The sequence below is a fragment of the Neofelis nebulosa genome, chromosome 4, assembly GCF_028018385.1.
Source record: "Neofelis nebulosa isolate mNeoNeb1 chromosome 4, mNeoNeb1.pri, whole genome shotgun sequence".
NCBI lineage: Eukaryota > Metazoa > Chordata > Mammalia > Carnivora > Felidae > Neofelis > Neofelis nebulosa.
In genome coordinates, this window is record NC_080785.1 from 148592711 (window position 1) to 148618374 (window position 25664).

General features: G+C 39.0%; 1 protein-coding gene across 17 annotated transcripts in view; it reads left to right on the forward strand.

Moving 5' to 3' along the window:
• The window catches only part of SFMBT1 (Scm like with four mbt domains 1), a 129778-nt gene that overhangs the window by 61309 nt on the left and 42805 nt on the right, over positions 1-25664 (forward strand). For all 17 annotated transcript variants that reach the window (XM_058726588.1, XM_058726577.1, XM_058726589.1 and 14 more), the window contains 2 exons: positions 7239-7393; positions 18046-18140. In XM_058726588.1, the coding sequence (XP_058582571.1) occupies positions 7366-7393; positions 18046-18140 (123 nt within the window). In that variant the 5' untranslated portion in view covers positions 7239-7365. The remainder of the gene's footprint in view (positions 1-7238; positions 7394-18045; positions 18141-25664) is intronic.

Here is a 25664-nt window from a genome sequence, read left to right on the forward strand (position 1 = left end):
GTTAGTCTAAAACCACACTTTTAAAATATCGCCTCATAATTTAGCTTTTTAAATTGAAATATAATTGAGATATAACATTGTGTTAGTCCAGGGTGTACAACATAATGATTTAATATATGAATATATTGCAAAACGCTGACCACAGTAAGTTTCAGTAATACTTGTCACCACATATACAAACTTTTTGTCTTAGGATGAGAACCTTTAAGATTTACTGTCTTTTGAAATATACGATACGGTGTTGTTGACAGTGAGTCATCATGCTGCACTTGATATCTTTAGGACTTACATATTTCTTAACTGAAAATTTGTGCCTTTTGATCACCTTCACCCATTTTGTGTGACAGTCACCAATCTGTTCTTTGTATCTATGAGTTTGGGTTTGGGTGTTTTGTTTTTATTCCATGTGTGAGATCATATGGCATTTGTCTTTCTCTGTTTGACTTATTTCACTTAGCATACTGCTCTCAGGGTCCATCTATGTTGCAAATGGCAGGAGTTTCTTTTTTATGGCTGAGTAATATCCCATTGTGTGTGTATATGTGTGTGTATACCACATTTTTAAAAATCCAATCATCTGTCAGTGGACACGTAAGTTGCTTCCATGTCTTAGCTATCATAAATAATGCTGCAGTGGATATGGGAGTGTAGATATCTTTTTGAGTTAGTGTTTTTGTTTCCTTTGAATACCCAAAAGGGGAATTGCTAGATCATACGTTATTTCTAGTTGTAATTATCTGAGGAACCCCCATACGGTTTTCCACAGTGGCTGCATCAGTTTACATTCCCACCAACAGTGCACAAGGATTCCCTTTTCCCACATCCTTGTCAACGTTTGTTTTCTTGTCTTTTTGATAATAGCTTTGTAACAGGTGTGAGGTGATACTTCATTGTGGTTTTGATTGGCATTTTTCTCATGATTAGTGACGTTGAACACCTTAAAAATTTAGGGTATTCTTGAGTTCTGGGTATTGTTTAGAAGTTCTTTTGGTTTTATAAATTCATTAGTACTGATTTGTTCAATTGAGATAGACATGCCCTGTGTTGGGTTTACATAATCATGGAAAAGTTCAATTAGGGTCAGATTTAATTTAGATGATGTGAGTGGTTAAGATTGACTTTATTAGACTTAATTTATTTTTTAATCTCCCTAGTTAGACACGGAGCAGTGGGTTAAAAACAACGGCAATAAACAACTTAATGAAACAATGGAAGATTTCTATGCTTAATAATCAAATTACATTGACATTTGACAGATGGAAGCAAAACATTTAATTTAGGTAGCCTGTCAGATAAGATGTATACAAGGTCAGGGAGTGATGATGGACTATTGGAGAGAGTAAAAAGCCAGCAGGGATCTATATCTGTTGGGGAACAAAAAAACACAGTGACTCTACCACTAGCATTTGCTGTAAGGGCATTTACTTTGCAAATATGCCCAAAATGGAGCATCTAATTTGCTGAATTGTTTGCATTTACCATATTTAACAGCATGGTTGAAATTGTTACTGGACTTCCATCTGTTAAGTTGAGGGATAGGAGTGAAAATTCAAACATTTCAATGGGAATTTTCCTTTTAACTACCTCATAAATACTTACTGAATTAAAGTTTTGTTTTGTTTTGTTTTGTTTGCAACTACTATATGTACTGGATACATATCTCTGGAATCACACTGAGTTCCTATCCTTCTTCCTAAGTGCTTTAAGAGTTATTTATGTTGGATTTGTTAAATCATTTGGCTGAGGATCCATCCTACAGAAATCTGTTGCATCATTGTAACTTTTCCCATGTAATAAATGCTTGTACTCAGTGTTTAATCTTAGCCTTCAAAACAAAGTGCATCAACGTGAAGCCTGGTAGTAAAGGCATAGGGTAATGTAAGCGCCCCTCACTGAAATATTCTAAATAAGATGAGCAAGGTTCAGATCAGTTAGTTCATGACAACTTATTTAAATGAATAACTCTAATGTGTTCTGGTCACCACAAGAGAAATTATCACCAAAATTAGTGATAAAATAAACAAAGACAGTAAAACAATTTAATATGAATAGGAAATAAATGAAACAAAAGGAAATAATGAAAAGTGAGTTAAATTTCCATATTCTAGGGGCACCTGTGTGGCTCAGTCGGTTGAGCATCTGACTTCAGCTCAGGTCATGATTTCACTGCTCATGAGTTTGAGCCCCATGTCAGGCTCTGTGTTGACAGCTCAGAGCCTGGAGCCTGCTTCCGATTCTGTGTCTCCCTTTCTCTCTGCCTGCCCCCCGCTCACACTCTGTCTCTCTCTCTTTCAAAAATAAATAAATGTTAAAAAAATTTTTTTACAAAATTTCTATATTCTAAGCTCCTGGATATTTTACTGTTTTTTTCCCCCTTCATTGCATAGAAAGAGAGCATACTAGCAATAAAGAAAGAGATTTAACAGATGTTCTACAGCAAAAAGCTTCAGCAGTTTATTTCTCATAATCCTATTAAGATGATGAACTGATTGTTCATTGGTTAAAATCTTAGTGATGTTGTAAGTTTGAAAACAAATATCATAGCCTTAGCTTTCAGCTTCATAAGACTTGTGGTTTTCATTTTCTCTTGCCTTTGGCTTTGATTATTCTATATTATATATTTGAATATATTATGTATTCAATATTTCCCCATATATTATCATTTTGTACTAGGTGGCTCTTTGAACAAAATATTCTGGTATATTTCAAGAGTTTATGAATATAAGCAGTGGATGCCATCTTCAAAACCTAGTGAACCAACAGATATTTACGTAACACTGACTTTGCTATGTCAAACCCATGATGTAGTGATCGGGTGTTCTGTGTAGAGATGATGCACTAAGTGCCATAGGAACTCGAATCAGTCAACATTGTATAAAGTTAATATTAACTCAGCATTTACATGTGGCCAGCTTTATGCTAAGTGCTCTTCATGGATTGTCTTACTTATCCTCATAGCAGTCCTCTGAAGTAGGTATAGCACTATTCTCCCTCTTTTACAAGTGATGCCATTGGCACAAATGAGTTAGGTCATTTGTTAAAAGTCACGTAGTCAAGTAAACAATGGACACAGGGTTTTAAAAAGTTAATATAATGCCCTTCACGTGATTTTTCCACTCAGCAGCATAGATAACATTCCCATGTGCTTTTATGGATCTACCTAAATTCTTCTAATGATTGTAGAGTATATCCTAGTATAGGTGTATCATAGTGTATTGGTCATCCCATTCCCATTTGGTAGATATACAGGTTATCTGGTTTCCCACTGTTCAAGATAGTACTGTGGCAAACATCACTGGTTATGAAGCCTTCAACACATGTGTTTTGTATGAAAGGTTCTTTTATTTTATTTTTTTAATTTTAATTAAAAAAAATTTTTCTTTTAATGTTTATTTATTTTTGAGACAGAGAGAGACACAGCATGAGCAGGGAAGGGGCAGAGAGAGAGGGAGACACGGAATGTGAAGCAGGCTCCAGGCTCTGAGCTGTCAGCACAGAGCCTGACGTGGGGCTCGAACTCACGAACTGTGAGATCATGACCTGAGCCGAAGTTGGACGCTTAACCGACTGAGCCACCCAGGCGCCCCTTTTAATTTTAATTTTATTTTTAAAAATTTACATCTAAATTAGCATATAGTGCAACAGTGATTTCAGAAGTAGATTCTTTAGTGCCCCTTACCCATTTAGTCCATCCCCCCTCCCATACCACCCCCCCCCGTAACCCTCTGTTTGTTCTACATATTTATGAATCTCTTATGTTTTTTTCCCCTCCCTGTTTTTTTTTTTAATTTTTTAAATGTTTTTATTTTTGAGACAGAGAGAGACAGAGCATGAGCAGGGGAGGGGCAGAGAGAGAGGGAGACCCAGAATCTGAAGCAGGCTTCAGGCTCTGAGCTGTCAGCACAGAGCCCGACGCGGGGCTTGAACTCACAGAGTGTGAGATCATGACCTGAGCTGAAGTCAGACACTTAACTGACTGAGCCACCCAGGCGCCCCCGCCCCGCTGTTTTTATATTATTTTTGTTTGCCTTTCCTTATATTCATCTGCTTGTCTCTTAAAGTCCTCATATGAGTGAAGTCATATGCTATTTGTCTTTCTCTGACAGACTAAATTCATTTAGCGTAATACCCTCCAGTTCCATCCACGTAGTTGCAAATGGCAAGATTTCATTCTTTTTGATTGCCAAAGAATACTCCATCGTGTGTGTGTGTGTGTGTGTGTGTGTGTGTGTGTGTGTGTGTGTGTGTGTGTTTGTGTGTGTGTGTATACACCACATCTTCTTCATCCATTCATCCATCGATGGACATTTGGGCTCTTTCCATACTTTGGCTATTGTTGATAGTGCTGCTATAAACGTTGGGGTGCATGTGTCCCTTCGAAACAGCAGGCCTGTATCCCTTGGATAAATACCTAGTAGTGCAATTGCTGGGTCGTAGGGTAGTTCTATTTTTAGCTTTTTGAGGAACCTCCATACTGTTTTCCAGAGTGGATGCACCAGCTTGCATTCCCAAGATTCTTTTATTTTTTTTAGGTTTATTTATTTATTTTGAAAGAGAGAGAGAGAGCCAGGGAGGGGCAGAGAGAAATGGAGAGACAGAATCCCAAGCAGGTTCTGCACTGTCAGCACAGAGCCCAGTGCAGGGCTCGAACTCACAAACTGCGAGATCACGACCTGAGCACAAATCAAGAGTAGGACACTTAACTGACTGAGCCACCCAGGCACTCTGAAAGATTCCTAATACTAGAATTACTGCTCAGAGAGTTTGTGTCTTATAAATCTTTGTAGGTTAAATTATGTTTCATTAAATTTCTTTTCAAAAAAAAGAGGTACCAATCTGTACTCCCAATTTCTCCCATTCATCCACCTTCCTTGCCAACAATTCTATTTAGTTTTAAAAATTTTACCAATCTGAAAGGTGAAAAAATAGTATATAATTAAAAATTATTTTCGTCACTACTAATAAGATTGAGCACATTTTTATAAGCTTTAACTCTGATGTTTTTAAATGTAGATCAATTATGGGGCGCCTGGGTGGCTCGGTCGGTTGGGCGTCCGACTTTTCCTCAGGTCGTGATCTCACAGTCGGTGAGTTCAAGCCCCGCATCGGGCTCTGTGCTGACAGCTCAGAGCCTGGAGCCTGCTTCAGATTCTGTGTCTCCCTCTCTCTCTGCTCCTCTCCTGCTCATGCTCTGTCTCTCTCTGTCTCAAAAATAAATAAAAACATTAAATGTGGATCAGTTATGTATTTTGCCCATTTTTTCTTTTTTGATGTTGTTGAATTATAGGAGTTTATATATGGAAATTAACCCATTATATTTTCACCCATCTCATTTGTCTTGTTTGTTTGTTTATTCATTTATTTATTTGTAGTAAAGTATAATTGACAAATAACATTCTGTTAGTTTCAAGTGTACAACATAATGATTTGATGTTTGTATACATTGCAAAGTGATCACCAAACTCAGTCTAGTTAGTATCAATCACCATACATAGTTACAAAAAATTGTTTCTTGTAATGAGAACTTTTAAGGTAAACTCCTTTACTTTTGAACTTTATTTATGGTGTCTTCTTTAAAAAAATTTTTTTTTTATTTTAGGGAGAGAGAGAGAGAGAGAGAGAGAGAGAGAGAGAGAGAGAGAGAGAAAATATGAATGAATCCCAAGCAGGCTCCATGCTGGGCATGGAGCCCAACTTGGGGCTTGATCCCGCTACCCTGTGATCATGACCTGAGCCGAAATCAAGAGTCAGACACTCAACTGACTGAGCCACCCAGATTTCCCATTAATTATGGAGTCCTTTGCCACGTAGTTTTATACTTGTGTGTTGTCTTTGCTATCACTCCCTCTGGTTTCTCTATTTGGGTCCAGAGTGATCTTTTGTGAAACACAGATTTGATCATTTCCTTTCCATGGTTAAAGAAACTCTCAGCTGTTTCCCATTGAGAGGCAGTAAAATACAGTGTTCGAGGGCATGGACTATAGGCATTTTGCTTGGTTTGAAACCTGGTTCTGGTACTTCCTAGTTGTTGGGCCCTGGGCAGGTCAGGTACCTGTTCTGTGCCTAGACAGAATGGGGAGGAGCTGCAAGTGGGAATGGAGTTTTTTTCATGGTAACAGAGATATTCTGAAACTGGATATAGTGGTAGTTACACAACTCTGTAAACTTATTAAAGCTGTGGAATTATACACTTAAAGTGGGAAATTTTGGTATGTGAATTATATCCCAATAAAGTTGTTTTGTTAATATATTTGTTTACAGTTTATTTTGAGAGAGACAGAGACAGCGTGAGTGGGGGGGGAGGGGCAGAGAGAGAGGGAGAGAGAGAGAATCCCAAGCAGGCTCCACATTGTCAGCACAGAGCCTAACGTGGGGCTTGAACTCATGAGACCATGAGATCATGACCTGAGCTGATACCGAGAGTCAGACGTTTAACCGACTGAGCCACCCTGGTGCCCCCAATAAAATTGTGTTTTTAAAAAAAGAATAAATAAGGGGCACCTGGGTGGCTCAGTCAGTTGAGCGACCGACTTCGGCTCAGGTCATGATCTCACAGTTTGTGAGTTCGAGCCCCGCGTTGGGCTCTGTGCTGACAGCTCAGAGCCTGGAGCCTGCTTCGGATTCTGTGTCTCCCTCTCTCTCTGCCCTTCCCCCCTCATGCTCTGTCTCTCTCTGTCTCAGAAATAAATAAACATTAAAAAAAATTTAAAAAGAATAAATTGGTTCAGGGCTTATTTTGGAGGGGTTCCCTTTGTAAGTGTAATTGTAGACTAAGGTAGTTGATAAGTTTTGGTTCTGCATAATATTCTCGATGAATGGAAAGCTAGATAAAGTAATATATCCTTGATCTTATTCATTGGGTAAGATAGAACATTGAAAGCTACCGTTTTTCCTTCAGGAATTCATTAGGAATTAGTTTTTGTGGGTAGGAGTCAAGGTGCTAAGGATTACAATCTGAGTTTAAAGAGTACTAATTCATATATGTGTTAATTTGTTGCAATTTTTAGATATCAAGATCGCGATAGTGCTGTCTCTACACATACACATGTATGCACACACACTCACACCCACACATACATTCTTCAAAATTAGGTGTCAGTTTTTTCTATAATCCCATCTCTTCTGCCAAGGTGTTTTTGTTTCATGTGCACTCTCAACGGACTGGGGTGCCAGGTCTCAGGAATGAGTAAACACACTGGGGCTTCAAGCTGTTTATGTGTTCTTTTTTTATCTTTCAGCACTTTCATTTGGACCCTTGGATGCCCACTGAACAGATGCTTGAGACCTGCAAGTAATTTTCAGACCATAGCGGAACCATAAGGCCTGTCCTTTGCGTGGGGAGAAGACAGCCCATGTTCTGTGGAAATGAACGGGGAGCAGCAGCTTGATGCAGGTACTGGCTTTGCTGAACATAAATCATTTTTCATAGTGCACAGTGCACAGTTGTATTACTTACCTGTACTGTATTGTCCGACTTGTCTTTCTACCACTGAACAGAAAGCCCTTTGAAGGTGTGAGTCATCTTTCTCTGTACCTAGCAGAGAACCTGGCACTAGGGGGTACTCATAACGTTTGCTGGAAAAGCAAATGACTTTTATGAACAAACATCTTTAAGTTTTTTTTTTTAATTTTGATAGTAACTTTTGAAATATTTTGAAATAACTGTAGATTCATGGGAAGTTATAAAGATGGTACTGACAGGTCCTGTGTTTACCACTAGTTACATCTCCTGTAAGTATATTACAACATAAAAGCCAGGAAACTGACAAGGTAGAAAGTGTGTGTAGTTCTCTGTCATTTTATTACATGCAGATTCCTGTAACTACCACCTCAGTCAAGATACAGAACTGTTCCATCACCACAAAGAGCTCTTCCTTGCTACCCCTTCATAGTTACGTCTCCCCCTTACTTTCCCCCAGCCTCCTCTAACCCCAGGGAGCTGTTAATCTGTACTCCATCTCTGTGTCATTCCAAAAATGTTATATAAATAGAATCACATAGTATGTGACTTTTTTTTTAATGTTTATTTTTTAGAGAGAGAGAGAGAGAGAGAGTGTGTGTGTGTGTGTGTGTGTGTGTGTGTGTGTGTGTACACGTACGTGTACAAGTGTGCGCATGGGTGCAGGGGAAGGGTAGGGAGGGGGACAGAGGATCTGAAGCAGGCTCTGTGCTGTCAGCAGAGAGTCTGATTCGGGGCTTGAACTCACGAACCGTGAGATCATGACCTGAGCCGAAGTCAGACACTTAACCAGCTGAGCCACCCAGGTGCCCCAGGTGTGTGACTTTTTGAGGTTAGCTTTTTTCGCTCAAGATAATGCTCTTGAGAGCTGTCCAAATTCTTGTGTGTATCAGAAGTTTGTTCCCTTTCATTGCTCAGTAGTATTCCATGTACTACAGTTTGGTTAACTGTTCATCTGTTGTAGTATATTTTGGTTGCATCCAGTTTTTGGCCATTACAAATAAAGCTGCTGTGAGCAATCATATACGTAAGATTTTATCTTTCTGGAATAAATGCCCAGGACCACAATTGCTGGGTCATATGTTTAATAAAGAAATGGCCAAACTACTTTCCAGAGTAGCTGTACATTTTTATCAGCAATGGATGAGAGATCTAGTTTCTGCACATCCCCTCTGCCACTGGGTATTGTCGCTGTTTTTTAAGTCATTTCTGATAAGGTGTGTAATGACACATTATACTGGTCTTAATTTACCTTTCCCTAATGGCTAGTGATGTTGAACATGTGCTTGTTTGTCATCCTTATATCCTCTTTAGTAAAAGTGTCTTCATGTCTTTGGCTCATTTATTATGTTGTTTGCTTTTTAAATTAATAATGACATTCTTTTTTCACTGTTGAGGTTTTTAAAAAACTTTATTGAGGTTTTTTAAATTTTCTTAATTTTGGAGAGAGAGAGACAGTGCGAGCAGGGGAGAGGGGCAGAGGGAGAGAGAGAGAATCTTAAACAGGCTCCACATTTGGTGCAAGAGCCTGCCACGGAGCTTGATCCCATGACCATGGGTTCATGACCTAAGCCAAAATCAAAAGTAGGATGCTCAACTGAACCACCCAGGCACCTCTGTTTTTGTTTTTTGAGATGTGATTCACATATCATGAATTCATATACCTGTTTAGAGTACACAATTCAATGATTTTTATTATATTCACAAGGTTGTGTGACCATTACTGCTAATTCCAGAATATTTCATCTCCCCCCAAAGAGAAATTGTTAGCAGTCATTTCTTGCTCCATCCAGTCTTTGGCAACCATTAACTTAATTTCTGTTTCTATGGATTTACCTATTCCTTTTTTCTTTTTGTTTGTTTGTTTATTTATTTATTTTGAGAGAGAGTGAGCGTGAGCAGGGGAGGGGCAGAGAAAGAGGCAGAGAGAGAGAGAGAGAGAGAGAGAGAGAGAGAGAGAGAGAGAATGAATGAATCCCAAGCAGGTTCCACACTGTCAGTGCAGAGCCTGACACAGGGCTCAAACTTATGAATGGTGAGTTTATGACCTCAGCCGAAATCAAGAGTTGGACACTCAACTGGCTGAGCCACCCAGGTACCCTGACCTATTCTTGTTTTCTTTTGATTAATGTTTACATGGTATATCTTTTCCATCCTTTCACTTTCTACCTATGTCATTATATTCAAAATTTCCTATAAAACATATAGTCATTTAAAAGAGTTTTAGTCTTATGTTGATGTATTTAGACCATTTACATTTAATGTAATTATTAGGACTCAAGTCTGCTGTTTTTGTTCATTGGTTTTTGGTTTTTGGTTTTTTGTTTTCTTTTTTTTTCCTTTCTCTTCCTGCCTTCTTGTGGGTTACTTGAACTTTTTTAGAATTCCATTTTGATTTGTATGTAGTGTTTTTTAATGTATCTGTTTCTGTGGCTTTTTAGTGGCTGCTCTAGGTGGAACACTATATATACATAACTTCTCATACTTTGCTAGTGTCATCATTTAATTAATTTGAGCAAAGTGTGGAAACTTTACTCGCTTTTATATCTCTTTACCTTTATAATTGTCTTAAATATTTCCTCCACATACTTGAGAACCACATCAGGCACTGTTAAAATTTTTGCCTCAACTGTCAAACATAATTTGAAGTCAGGAAGAGAAGGAAACTGTTTTATATTTTCCAATATTTTTACTCTTGAAATTGTCCCTTATTCCTTCCTGATTTTCTAAGATTCCTTCTTCTGTCATTCCATTTCTGTTTATAGAATTTTCTTAAGCCATTTTTTTTGTCTGTGGGGGGGGATTGTGGGGGATTTTGTGTGTGTGGGGGATTGATCTGGTGAAAAAATATTTTACCTTACCATGACAAGTGTCTTTACTTCCCTGTTCATTACTGAAGGATATTTTTGCTGGAAATAGAATTTTGGGTAGAAAATACTTTTTTTTTTCATCTCTTGAAAAGTAGTATGTATTCTGGCATTCATGCATTCCATGATTTCTGGTGAGAAATCTGTCATTGGAATCCCCTCTCCCCCATTCATCTTAAGAGAGGTATTACTTCCCTTGCTGCTTTCAAGATTTTTTTGTCTTTTAGCTTTCAGAAGTTTGACTTTTGCTGTATCTTTGCACATATTTCCTTGGATTTATCTTGTTTGGGGTTTTCTTAGTTTCTTGAATCTATAGACTTATTGGACATTTTTTTTTTTGCCAAAATTGGAAAAATTTCAGCCATTATTTCTTCAAATACTTTTTCAACCTTGTCTTCCTTCTCTTTTTCTAGTACTCTGCTGGCCCTAGTGTTAGATTTTTTTTGTTGCTGTTCCACAACTCCTTGAAACTCTTTTCATTTTTTCAGTGTTTCCTTTCTGATGTTTAGATTGAGTGTTTTCTTTTGCTCTGTTTTTAATTTTAGTCGTTCTTTCCTGTATCCTCCTCATTCTGCTAAGGAGCTTACCATGGAGTTTACTTACGGTTATTGTATTTTCAATTCCAAAGTTTCTGTTTTGAGCTAAGGAGGGATGAGGAATGGGAATAGTCCCAGGTTAAAAAGCCACAACCCTGCTCTTCTAACCAGGTCCAGTAGCTTGTCTGGAATAGTACTTTTCAGTTTGTTGTGTGCCTTCAGTTAATTTCATAACTTTGAAATGGTTGCTTTTCATTGTTTAGTCAGTGATCTTGATATTTTTCTGGGAGAGTAGGTTCACTGAGGTACTCACTGTGCCATTTAGGAAGTTGATTTATCTTGTTTTAAATGTTATTGTTAATTCATGCATTTAAAGCGCACACACACGCATGCACGCGCGCACGCACACACACAACACATATTTGAGGAGCTTGATTCTATTGCTGTCATTCATTTGATGATCAAACTGCCACATTCTAGAGCAATGAGAGTTCTTTCAGATTATTTCCTGTGTTTTTTCAACTTTTATTTATTTATTTATTTATTTTTGGGACAGAGAGAGACAGAGCATGAACGGGGGAGGGGCAGAGAGAGAGGGAGACACAGAATCAGAAACAGTCTCCAGGCTCCGAGCCATCAGCCCAGAGCCTGACGCGGGGCTCAAACTCACGGACCGCGAGATCGTGACCTGGCTGAAGTCGGACGCTTAACCGAGTGCGCCACCCAGGCGCCCCTATTTCCTGTGTTTTTTGATGTGATATCAATGTATCTGTGATAATTCTAGTCCTTGCTTTCTGGTGTAGTAAGATTCCCAGGCACTTCTTGCACATTTTCTACCCCAGACTTACAACCTACCATTTCTCTGGGGAACGATTTTTTCTTTAGGGCAGTGGATACGATATTTGGAGATCACAGTCTGAGTACTGGGGTAGCTCATTGATACTAGGTTGTCATTTCTTACAAGCCTTATCCATAGACATAGGTAGAAACTACACATGTTTAGAAAAGGTGGCTTCATTTTATATTTATAATTTTACTTATTTATTTTTTAATGTGTATTTTTTGAGAGTCAACATGAGTGGAGGAGTGGTAGAGACAGAGGGAGAGAGAAAGAATCCTAAGTAGGCTCTGTACCATCAGCACAGAGCCAGATGTGGGGCTCTGACTCTGGAACTGCAAGATCATGACCTAAGCTGAAATCAAGAGTCCAACGCTTGACTGACTGAGCCACCCAGGCGCCCCCGTATTTATAATTTTAATTTAAAATTTTAGTAATTTAAAACTACTTCTTTGATTTTATGCTTGCGTCTCTTTTCTTTTGGAAATGTGTTGTTTCATAATGATGTTCATATCATCACTTACTTTTACTCTACCATATTTTTTATTGTTTTTTTTTTAATGTTTAATATTTATTATTGAAAGAGAGAGAGACAGAGCGCGAGCAGGGGAGGGTTAGAGAGAGAGGGAGACACAGAATCTGAAGTGGGCTCCAGGCTCCGAGCTGACAGCACAGAACCTAATGTGGGACTTGAACTCCTGAATGGCGAGATCATGACCTGAGCTGAAGTTGGATGCTTAACTGACTGAGCCATCCAGGCCCCCCCTTATATTGTTTTTTAAAAAACATTTATTTATTTTGAGAGAGAGCATGTGTGTGCAGGGGGAGGGGCAGAGAGAGAGGGAGAGAGAGAGAGAGAGAGAGAGAGAGAGAGAGAGAGAGAGAGAATCACAAGCAGGCTCTAGGGAACCCAACATGGGGCTTGAACTCATGAACCATGAGATCATGACCTGAGCTGAAATCAAGAGTCTGATGTTTAACTGACTGAGCCACCAGGCATCCCTACCCTATAATATTTCTATAATTTTTTCAACAGTACCAGTATTCCAAGTATTCGTAAGATAACAGTGTGAGGTTTAAAGTTTCTTTATGCTTTTTGCCTTTAAATATATTCCCCCGGGGTTTGCAGTCAAATATTGTATTTTAATATGGCGTAAAGTAATCCTTTTGGTTTTGCCACTAACAGTTAAGCATATTTGTTTCAGTTCATTTTCATTTGGAATTTTTTTCTTTTCTTTTTTTTTTTTTTTTTTTAATGTTTGCTTATTTTGAGAGAGAACGAGAATGTGTGCGAGTGGGGAAGGTTGCAGAGAGGGTGAGAGAGAATCCCAAGGAGGCTTCGTGCTGTGAGCACAGAACCTAGTGGAGCTCAATGCCAGGATCCATGAAATCATGACCTGAGTGAAAATCCAGAGTCCAAAGCCTAACTGACTGAACCACCCAGGTGCCCCTGGAATTTTTCTCTTTTGATTTAAATATGTTTCTAAATTGTAAAAATGTCTACATAGTTACATATAATGGCATTCTGATACTATTCATCCTTTTTATTCTTCATATACATAACTGGTTTTTATTACTTTATTACTCATTTAAAAATTATAAACAAGAATGTGTATACGTACATATATATTGATATTCATATCTCTTCTATACTAGAGATTATCCCACATCAGTATGTAGTAATCTTTCTCCTTCCTTTTTCCAGCTATATAGATGTATCTACCATATTTAATTCAGCCAGTTCCCTGCTGGTGGACACTTGGGTTGATCCCAGTCTTGGTATTACAAATAGGGCTGCAATGAATAGTTTTGCACATACGTCTTTTTGTATTTTTGCCAGCATATCTATCTTTGGGATAGATTCCTAGAAGTGGAATTGTTGGCTCAAAAGGCAAATACATATGTATTTTGCTAGATATTGCCAAGTTCTCTTTCACTAGGGTTGTGTCATTATGGTTTACCTGCTTAACTACAGCCTCACTGTAGAGAGGAGTATGTTGTCAAACTTTGGAATTTTTTTCCAATCTGATACCTCAGTGTAGTTTTAATTTGCTTATCTTTTAAAATGAGTAAATTTACACATCTTTCCATATGTTTAAGGACTATTTGCATTTCTTTTCATGTATTTTGCTCATTTTTCTTTTTTTTAAAGAAAAATTATTTATTTTGAGATAAATAAAATAATTATTTATTTTGAGATAGAGTGTGTGCATGCACACAAGCAGGGGAGGGGCAGAGAGAGATAATCCCAACCAATCCCGGTGGGTGCTCAATCCCACAACTGCGAGATCGTGACCTGAGCTGATATCAAGAGTCGGTTGCTTAGCCAACTGAGCCACCCAGACTCCCCTATTTTGCTCATTTTTTGATCAGATTATTAGTTTGTTTCTTCTTGGCTTGTTAGTAGTTTTTAATTATTAGAGGTTTTAGTTCTTTAATTCATTATTTTTAGTATTTTTTCATTATTTTTTTAATGTTTATTTATTTATCTTGGGAGAGAGAACGTGAGCTGGGCAAGGGAGAGAGAGAATCGTAAGTGGGCCCTGAGCGCTCAGTGCAGAGCCCAGCACTAGACTCAAACCCACAAACTATGAGATCACAAGCTGACCTGAAATCAGGAATCAGACACCCAGCCATCTGAGACATCCGGTTGCCCTTTATTTGTAAATTAGCACGCTGTTTGAGGGAGTAGGTTCCTGGCTGAGGACCATGAATCGTCAGCCTTGTTATGTTTTAATAATGGAAATTGAGTTTCTACTGACCCATACTTTCCAGGATGCTGCGCATGTAGTCTTTGTTGGCTTGTTAAATTTCTGGTGAAAAATTTTTTTTTTCTTTTTTTTTTTTTTAATTTTTTTTTTCAACGTTTTTTATTTATTTTTGGGACAGAGAGAGACAGAGCATGAACGGGGGAGGGGCAGAGAGAGAGGGAGACACAGAATCGGAAACAGGCTCTAGGCTCCGAGCCATCAGCCCAGAGCCTGACGCGGGGCTTGAACTCACGGACCGCGAGATCATGACCTGGCTGAAGTCGGACGCTTAACCGACTGCGCCACCCAGGCGCCCTGTCTGGTGAAAATTTTCAAACATGGAAAACAATATAACAAACACACATTGATAAAAATGAGTGGAAAACAATATAACAAACACCTGTGGTACCTACTGTGAAGAATTAATGTTAACGTTGTCCAGTATTTGTTTCCATTTTTTAAATTGTTATAAAATGTCCTTAACACAAAGTTTACTTGTGAACCATTTTTAGGTAAAGAGTTCAGTGGCACGAAGTCCATTCACACTGTTGTGCATCACCGCAGTGATCTCCAGCACTTTTTTTAAGTTTATTTATTTATTTGGAGAGAAAGAGAGAGTGTATGTGCATGTGAGCAGGGGAGCAGCCGAGAGTGGGAGAGAGAATCCCAAGCAGGCTCTGCGCTGTCAGCGTAGACCCCAGTGCGGGGCTCAAACCCACAAACCGTGAGATCATGACCTGAGCCGAAATCCAGAGTTGGACACTTAACTAACTCACCCAGGCGCCCAATCCAGCACTTTTTCATCCTCTCAGACTGCAGCTCTGTACCTATTACATGATGATAACTTCCCATTTCCCTTTCCCCCCAGTCCTTGGGAATTACATTCTCGTTTGTGTCTCTGTGGATTTGAGTACTCTAGCTATTGGCATGTAAGTGGAATCATACAGTATCTGCCCTTTTGCAAGTGGCTTACTTCATTCAGCGTCGCGTCCTCCGGTTCATTCATGTTGTCATATGTGCCAGGATGTCCTTCCTTTTTAAGGCTGAATAATACTCCAGTGTATGTATGTATACACCTCATTTTGTTTATCTGTTCATCCGTTTATGGACACTTGAGTTGCTTCCACCTTTTGACTATTGTGAATATTACTTCTATGAACATTTGTGTACAACTATCTGTTTGAGTCCTTGCTTTCAATTCTTTGGGGTATATATCCAGAAGTGGAATGGCTAGGTCACAGGGTGATTGTATTTTTAATTGTTTGAGGAACCACCGTATAGTTTTCCACAGTGGCTGCACCATTTTACATCCGCAGACCAGCAATGCACAAAGATTCCAATTTCTCACATCCTTGGCAACACTTACTTTCTGCTTTTTTGGGATAATAGTCATTCTAGTGGGTATGAAGTGGTATCTCATTGTGATTTTGATTTGCACTTCCCTAATGATGTTGAACATGTTTTCATGTCTTTCCATTTTTTTTTAAGAAATAAAGCCTAATAGAGTTTAAGCCTCTTTTGTACTTCTCTTCCTGTTTTCTCCTCTCCATCTCCCAAAGGTAGTTGATGTATATCCTTCCCACCTTTGTTTCTATACTCTTATTAATATGCATGCATTTATAAACGTTTATACTGCAAAGTTTGCTTTGAAGCCTAAACTGTATCTTGTGCTTTTCATTCTGTACTTGCTATTTTTATTTGATGTGGGTTTTTTTTTTTTTTTTTTTTTGAGATTTATCTGTGTCAATACTGGTTCATTCATTTCAGCTGCCATATAGTACTACTCCATTGTAGAATTGCCATAATTTATCTCTTCTTCTGTCTGCTGCTGTCACAGACAGTGCTGTGGTGAGCATCCTTGTACTTGCCTCCTACCATGGACTCCCCTAGGGTATACTCATTCAGCAGCTGTCTGTTGTGAACCTGCTAGTGCCCCTCATCATTTTGGGCAGTGAGGATACGTCAGTAAACAAAATCCTGCTCTTAGAGAGTTTATTATGTAAATTGGAATTACTGGATTTTGGAATATTTGAATCTTTGCTCACTCAACAAAAATTTATTGAGTCTGCTGTGACAGAGATACAGGAGTGACCAAAACGAAGTTGTCTTGGTAGAGTTTGTTTTCTAACGGGGAGGATACAAAGGTGTATGGCATACTGGCAAGTACTTCTGAATGAATGCCTGTAAGATAACGGAAGCACAGTCTGGGGTGTCTGCTTTAGAGAAGTAGTGATGGGAGGCCTTTCTGGAAACAGGACGTTTGAGGAGAGGCTTGAATGTAATGAAGCAGTGAATGACACTGGGGAAGGAGTCTTTGAGCTGAGGAAATCAATGAGGAAAGAGCATGTTTAGAGAAGAATAGTAAGAATCCCAGGGTCACTTGAGTGCAGTGAGCACACAAGAGGCTGGTTGGGGATGAAGTGGCAGGGAAGGTAGCCAGGGCTCACACCAGATTGGGCCTTCACAGTCTTCCAAAGAGTTTAGATTTCGTTGTAATTTTGATTAAAAGGTGAAAGGATATAGTGATTAGGTCTTGGGCTACAGAGAGAGCAGTAGAAATGGTGGGAAGTGATTTGATTTGGAGTGTATTTTAAAGGTGGTACCTACAGAGTTTTCTGATGATTTTGATGTATCTGTAGATGTGAAAGAGAAGTCGGAAAAAAAGGATAACCCCACATTTTTGGATTGAGCCAAAATATGGACTGGTGGTGGTATCTTTTACGCAATTGGAGAGTACTAAGAAGGATTCAGGTTGAAAATTTAAGTTTGAAATGCTTATTAAGGCACCCGGGTGGCTCAGTCAGCTGAGCGTCCGTCTTCGGCTCAGGTCACGATCTCACAGCTCCTGAGGCCAAGCCCCACGTCAGACTGTGTGCTGACAGCTTGGAGCCCGGAGCCTGCTTCAGATTCTGTCTTGGCCTCTCTCTGCCCCTCCCCTGCTCGTGCATTGTCTCTCTCTCTCTTTCTCTCTCTCTCTCTCTCTCTCTCAAATATAAACAAACATTTAAAGAATTAAAAAAAAAAAAGAAATGCCTATTAAGTATCTCAGGTAGTTGGCATTAGATACCAAATTATAGTCCAAAGTGATTATAATAGTTATACTCTCACCAGCTTTTATATGGCCCATCTGGGTGAATCCCTCCCTGATGGAGCCCAGCAGGAGACAGCATGTCACCCTTCCATGTCGTTGAGATTCATTGATCATCAGTACACAAAGGGAACCTGCCATTTACAATGAACATGTGAGGGGTGCTTGGGTGGCTCAGTCGGTTGAGCGTCAGACTCCAGCTCAGGTCACGGTCTCGCGGTTCATGAGTTTGAGCCCCGAGTCAGGCTCTGTGCTGACATGTCAGAGCCTGGAGCCTGCTTTGGATTCTGTGTCTCCCTCTCTCTCTGCCCCTCCCCTGCTCACACTCTGTGTGTCTGTCTCTCAAAAACAAACATTAAAAAAATTTTTTAAAAACCTGAACGTCTGATTATTTTGTGTGTAAAATCAAATCGGTTAATTTGATGTGAAGTAAATTGTGTAAGTTAGGGTTACTAAGTTTATGTTTTCACAGTTTTGAGTTTTCTTTTGTTCTGATTTTAATTCCAGATGCTGGATCTGGTGTGGAAGAAGTGGAGTTAAGCTGGGAAGATTACCTAGAAGAGACAGGGTCTGCTGCAGTACCCTACGGATCTTTTAAACATGTAAGCACTACCTGTATTTGTTTTACTGACTGCACCTTGTTCCTTTGACTCACGGTACCATCATTAGAGGGTTTAGAGTTATTTTAAGTTGGGACACTTGAAAGGATTTGGGTGCTTTTTCCTTTTTTCCTCCTCTTGCCACCCTCATTTAAAAAACTGGACATACTTTATTTTATTATTTTAAAGTAACCTCTACATCCAACTTGGGGCTCGAACTGACAACTCTGAGATCAAGAGTCACACTGATCAGAGTGCTCTACTGACCAAACCAGCCAGGTGCCCCTGGACATACTTTAAAGTCTTTTTTTGGTTTTGTTTATTTTCTATCACTCAACGCAACACTTGTCTTTTTCACTCGTCATGAATATTCTTTTCTTTTTTTGTCAATAAAACCCCTCATAAATTGAAGAAAATGGTTTATTTTCTTACACTGTGTGTTATGACTGTTGGTTTGCACATTGAAAATAAGTTCAGTAATGTCATTGCTTTCTCTCACGTTGAGCAGAAACGTAAGTAATATCATCAGTGGGTTATATTCGTGGCTGGGGCAGTATAGTTTTATGTCTTAATAGCTCAATTTAATGCTTAATCCATTGACCACATACTTGCCCCATATGATGCCTTTAGAGTGGAAGAAAACAGTCCAAGTTTTATTAATAATTTATATTCAGACCTAGTTTTTGAGCCTTTTCACTTACATTCCCTCTTAAAACACAGAATTATTGATCTGTTGATTTCACATTTGTCTTAGTCTGTTCAGGCTGCCATAGACTGGGTGGCTTGAACAACAGAAGTTTATTGTCTCACAGTTCTGGAGACTAGAAGTCTGAGATCAGGCTGCCAGCAGGGTTAGGCTCTGGTGAGGGCTCTCTTCCTGGTTTGCTGACAGCCTGGTCACTGTGTCTTCACATGGCAGAGAGTGAGAGAGCAGACTCTCCTTGAATCGGGGCTCCACTCTTAGGACCTCATTTACCCTTTACTACCTCCATAAGGGTGCTCATGGATTGGAAGAATAAATATTGTCAAAATGTCAATACTACCCAAAGCTATCTACACATTCAGTGCAATCCCAATCAAAATTGCACCAGCATTCTTCTCGAAACTAGAACAAGCAAACCTAAAATTCATATGGAACCACAAAAGGCCCCGAATAGCCAAAGTACTTTTGAAGAAGACCGAAGCAGGAGGCATCACAATCCCAGACTTTAGCCTCTACTACAAAGCTTTAATCATCAAGACAGCATGGTATTGGCACAAAAACAGACACATAGACCAATGGAATAGAATAGAAACCCCATAACTAGACCCACAAAAGTATGGCCAACTAATCTTTGACAAAGCAAGAAAGAATATCCAATGGAAAAAAGACAGTCTTTTTAACAAATGGTGCTGGGAGAACTGGACAGCAACATGCAGAAGGTTGAAACTAGACCACTTTCTCACACCATTCATAAAAATAAACTCAAAATGGATAAAGGACCTGAATGTGAGACAGGAAACCATCAAAACCCTAGAGGAAAAAGCAGGAAAAGACTACCTCCATAAGGGTGCTGTCTTTTTTTTTTTTCTTGTTTTATTTATTTATTTTTTTAATTTACATCCAAATTAGTTAGCATATAGTGCAACAATGATTTCAGGAGTAGATTCCTTAGTGCCCCTTCCCCATTTAGCCCATCCCCCCTCCCACAACCCCTCCAGCAACTCTCAGTTTGTTCTCCATATTTATGAGTCTCATGTTTGGTATCCCTCCCTGTTTTGATATTAGTTTTGTTTCCCTTCGCTTATGTTCATCTGTTTTGTGTCTTAAAGTCCTCATATGAGTGAAGTCATATGATTTTTGTCTTTCTCTGACTAATTTCACTCAGCATAATACCATCCAGTTCCATTCACATAGTTGCAAATGGCAAGATTTCATTCTTTTTGATTGCCGAGTAATACTCCATTGTGTGTGTGTGTGCCACCTCTTCTTTATCCATTCATCCATCGGTGAACATTGGGCTCTTTCCATACTTTGGCTATTGTTGATAGTGCTGCTATAAACATGGGGGTGCACGTGTCCCTTCGAAACAGAACACCTGTATCCCTTGGATAAATGCCTAGTAGTGCAATTGCTAGGTCGTAGGGTAGTTCTATTTTTAGATTTCTGAGGAACCTCCGTACTGTTTTCCAGAGTGGCTGCACCGGCTTGCATTGCCACCAACAATGCAAAAGAGATCCTCTTTCTCCACATCCTCGCCAACATCTGTTGTTGCCTGAGTTGTTAATGTTAGCCATTCTGACAGGTGTAAGGTTTTGATTTGTATTGCCCTGATGATGAGTGATGTGGAGCATTTTTTCATGTGTCCGTTTGGCCATCTGGATGTCTTCTTTGGAGAAGTGTCTATTCATGTCTTTTGCCCATTTCTTCACTGGATTATTATTATTTTTTTTTTGGGTGTTGAGTTTGATAAGTTCTTTATAGATTTTGGATACTAACCCTTTATCTGATATGTCATTTGCAAATGTCTTCTCCCATTCCGTTGGTTGCCTTTTAGTCTTGCTGATTGTTTCCTTTGCTGTGCAGAAGCTTTTTATTTTTATGAGGTCCCAATAGGTCATTTTTGCTTTTGCTTCCCTTGCCTCTGGAGACATGTTGAGTAAGAAGTTGCTGCAGCCAAGATCAAAGAGGTTTTTGCCTGCTTTCTCCTCGAGGATTTTGATGGCTTCCTGTCTTACATTGAGGTCTTTCATCCATTTTGAGTTTATTTTTGTGTATGGTGTAAGAAAGTGGTCCAGGTTCATTTTTCTTCATGTTCCTGTCCAGTTTTCCCAGCACCACTTGCTGAAGAGATTGTCTTTATTCCATTGGATATTCTTTCCTGCTTTGTCAAAGATTAGTTGGCCATACCTTTGTGGGTTCCATTTCTGGGTTCTCTATTCTGTTCCATTGATCTGAGTGTCTGTTCTTGTGCCAGTACCATACTGTCTTGATGATTACAGCTTTGTAGTATAGCTTGAAGTCCGGGATTGTGATGCCTCCTACTCTGGTTTTCTTTTTCAAGATCAGTGAAAATGATAACACCACAACCCAAAACCTCTGGGATGCAGCAAAGGCAGTCATAAGAGGAAAGTACATAGCAATCCAGGCCTTCCTAAAGAAGGAAGAAAGATCTCAGATACACAACCTAACCTTACACCTTAAGGAGCTGGAAAAAGAACAGCAAATAAAACCCAAAACCAGCAGAAGGCAGGAAATAATAAAGATTAGAGCAGAAATTAATGCTATCAAAATAAAAAAAAACAGTAGAACAGATTAATGAAACCAAAAGCTGGTTCTTTGAAAGAATTAACAAAATTGATGAACCACTAGCCAGTTTGATCAAAAAGAAAAAGGAAAGGACCCAAGTAAATAAAATCAAGAATGAAAGAGGAGAGATCACAACCAACACAGCAGAAATAAAAACAATAATAAGAGAATATTATGAGCAATAATATGCCAATAAAATGGGCAATCTGGAAGAAATGAACAAATTCCTAGAAACATATACACTACCAAAACTGAAACAGGAAGAAATAGAAAATTTGAACAGTAAGGAAATCGACCATAACCAGTAAGGAAATCGAATTAGTAATCAAAAATCTGCCACAAAACAAGAGTCCAGGGCCAGATGGCTTTCCAGGGGAATTCTACCAAACATTTAAGGAGGAGTTAACACCTATTCTCTTGAAGCTGTTCCAAAAAATAGAAATGGAAGGAAAACTTCCAGACTCTTTCTATGAAGCCAACATTACCTTGATTCCAAAACCAGACAGAGACCCCACTAAAAAGGAGAACTAAGACCAATTTCCCTGATGAACATGGTTGCAAAAATCCTCAACAGGGTACTGTCTTAAAATACAGTCACATAGGGAGTTAGGATTTGAACATGTGGATTTTGGGGGACACACAGTTTAGTCCATAGCAGTGTTCAGCAGGGCATAGTTCCTTTGTTCTAGGATTTAGGAAGACACAAATGCTCACTCAGAATTGTCTGATTTTGTGAGGTTAAACTGTATTGTAGGTGTTGTATATGCCAAAGAGTCTTGCTATTTTCAGTTTGTGTAAAAACTCAGTCATAATAGTTGCCCTATTTTTTAGTTCACTTATGCCTTTCTTAAATTGAAGTAGTGAGAACTACATATTTTAAGTAAGGATTTCATTTTATATTACATTAACTAATATTTTATAATTGTTTTCAGTATATTTTTTAACAAGGGAAGTTTATTCATGATCATGTAATGCCTTTGAGTTCTTGTTTTTAATGTTATTACTAATCTGATAGGTATTTATACATATTTATACTAAAATGAAAATGGGGGATAAATTTCCTGAGCAAAATTCTGGATCTAAAAAAATGTCATTTTAACATTTAAAAAAAAGTTTATTCATTTAGTTTGAGAGAAAGAGAGCAAATGGGGAAGGGGCAGAGAGACAGAGGGAGAGACAGAGAATCCCAAGCAGGCTCTGTACCATCAGTGTAGAACCTGATGCAGGGCTCGACCGTGAGATCATGACCTGAGCCAAAGTCACATGCTTAATGGACTGAGGCACCCAGGTGCCCCTAAAAAAGTCATTCATTCATTCATTCATTCATTCATTATTCATTCATGTTTATTTTTGAGAGAGAGAGACAGAGTGTGAGCAGGGGAGAGGCAGAGTGAGAGGGAGACACAGAATCCGGAGCAGGCTCCAGGCTCCGAGCTGTCAGCACAGAGCCCGACGCGGGGCTCGAATATTATGACCTGAGCCAAAGTTAGACACTTAACCAACGGAGCCACCCAAGCACCCCAAAAAATGTCATTTTAAAGAAACAGGTTCCACCTCTCCTCTTTGAATGTCAAAGCAACAAGGAGAATGAAAAATAGATGTATACTCTCTGATCATCAAATGTAGAAAATATTTGTAAGCTTGAATCAGTATATGGTGAAAGACTGCCACATGTGGTAAAAACCAAGCACAGGTATAGGAAGATGCCGAGAAGGAGTGCCTGTGGCTAGCTGATCACAGCCAAAGCTGCTGGAACTCAGATCTCCAGGACTTGTGAGCCACTGGCAAGTTTTATAGTACCCAATTTGGAATGGCGGTGGGGGGGTGGGGAAGGTGGGGCTGAAGAAGAAATTAGAAGTAAACCACATTTGCAAGGATGACAATTCTAAGATAGTAAAACAGTTTTCCTCATATCTGGTCAAGGAAACAGCACAAACTATGGGAAAGACACTAAGCTTTACCTGAATCTTCTGGAACAAAAGCTTTAAGCTTCTAGGGGAAGGAATGCAAACCTTTTAACTGCCTCCCCCCCCCCACCCCCCCCACCGGGTGCAGGTGAAGATTCTTTGCAGCCTGGGGAAAGAACAGAAGAAATAAAAGCCCTCTGTCCTGGAGAGGGGTAGGAATACATGCTAGAGCATTAAAGGTCCCCTACAGTTGGGAGAGGAGTAAGATCACTGAGAAGTTTGCACTCCCAACACCCAGGACACAGAACCTGAGACTGAGGCTGAATCTCAGAGAGTGTCCCTTCCTGCTTGTCTTCAATGACCAAGTTAGAAAATGTTGGGCAACAGAGGTCTGTTTGTACAAGAGGGCAAGAGTGTGGAGATAGATGGTCTTTGAGATGTAGTCACAAAGAGAGGGCCTAAATCTCAGGGTGGAGCAGCAAATATTGAAGGGAGAAAGCCCTCTGGCAAATGAGCCTATACCCTCAGTAGAAAATGCTAATGTAGTTTGGAGCCTCTGGTGTACTGTGAAAACCAAACAACAAAACCCAAACCCAATTGCACTCCTCACTGCATTGATTTAACCTTCTCCCTCAAATTTAAGGCCTAAAAAGAAACATCCCCATGTCCAGGCATAAATACTGTCTGCTCAACCTCAGTTATTCTGTACAGGATGTCTGGCTTTCAGTGAAAAATTATGGGACACACGAAGAACCAAGAGAAAAACAGCAAACTGTCAACAGACAAAGCATTCCACAGAACCAGAGTCATAAGGCCCAGATACTGGAACTATCAGAGAATTTTAAATAACTATGAGTAATAGCTTAAAGGCTGTGGCAGAATAGGTGGACAACATGTGTGAACAGAAAAGGAAATCAGGGGCGCCTGGGTGTCTCAGTTAAGCATCTGACTCTTGATTTCAGCTCAGGTCAGGATCTCATGGTTCATGGGACCGAGCCCTGCATCATACTCGTACTGAGAGCACAGAGCCTGCTTGGGATTCTCTCTCTCCCTCTCTCTCTACCCCTCTGCTAGTCGCGCAGTCTCTCTCTCTCTCTGAAAATAAGTAAATAAACTGTAAAAAAAAAAAAAAAAAAAAAAAAAAAAAAAAAAAAACACTTAGCAATCGACACTATTAGACACAGTGAAGTGGAAATTATAGAAATGAAAAACATGGTAATAAGAGATGTTAAATGCCTTTGACAAGCTCATTGGTCATCCTCAAACAGATGAGGAAAGAGTATACTTGAAGATAAGTCAATATAAATTTCCCGAACTGAAATGCAAAGAGGAAAAGAGTGGGGAAAAAACCAGACCAGAACATCCAAGAGCTACGGGCAGTATAAAAAAAAGTCTAATGCATGTGCAATTGGAATCTCAGGAGAAAGGAGAGAAAGTGAGGAAGATACCTTTGAAGAGCATAATTCACCATAGTAGCAGAATAAAGGAGAAAAAAATACATTACCACCTCAATATAAAGAGAAAAATAATTGGTAAAATTCCATACCCAGTCATGACAAAAACTCTTAGCAAACTGTAGATGAGAAAATTAAAGAAATCTTTAATTTGCTAAAGGATATCTATAAAAAATCTACAGCAAACTTTGTTAATGGTAATATGATGCATACTTTCTTTTACATATGCAACAAGATAAAAATGTTGGCTAACATGACTTCTGTTTGCTAGTGTATTGGAGGTTCTGGCTAATACAGTAAGGTAAGCAAAACAACTAAAATGTATAAGGATTAGGAAGAAAGGAAAAATGTCATTATATACAGGTGAATAAAATAATTTACAGATATAGGATTAATGAGTAACTTTAATAAGATTATTAGATACAGGGTAGCATGAAAAATTATTATATTTCTGTATACTAGCAACAAAAGTGGGACTGAAAGATGTAATTTACAATACCATAAACACATCAAATGACTAATAAATGTAACAAATCTGCAGAGTAACTTCAAACCATTATTGATGTAAGTTAAAATAAAGGAATATGCCTTGTTTATGTAATGGAAGACTCACTGTTGTAAAGATGACAGTTCTCCCAATAATAAATAAATCTATAGTAGATCTATAGATTTACTGCAACCCATGTCAAATACCAAAAGAAAATTCAGATAGGAATTGACGGTCTGATTCTAAAGTTCATGTGGAAATGCGAAGGAGCCAGGATAACCAGGTGCAGCTAAGGAATAAGACAAAACAAGAAGACTTGCTGTACTAGGTAGTGAACTGAATTATAGCACTGCAGTACGACTCAAAGGAAAAACAAAAAATCAGAAGCAG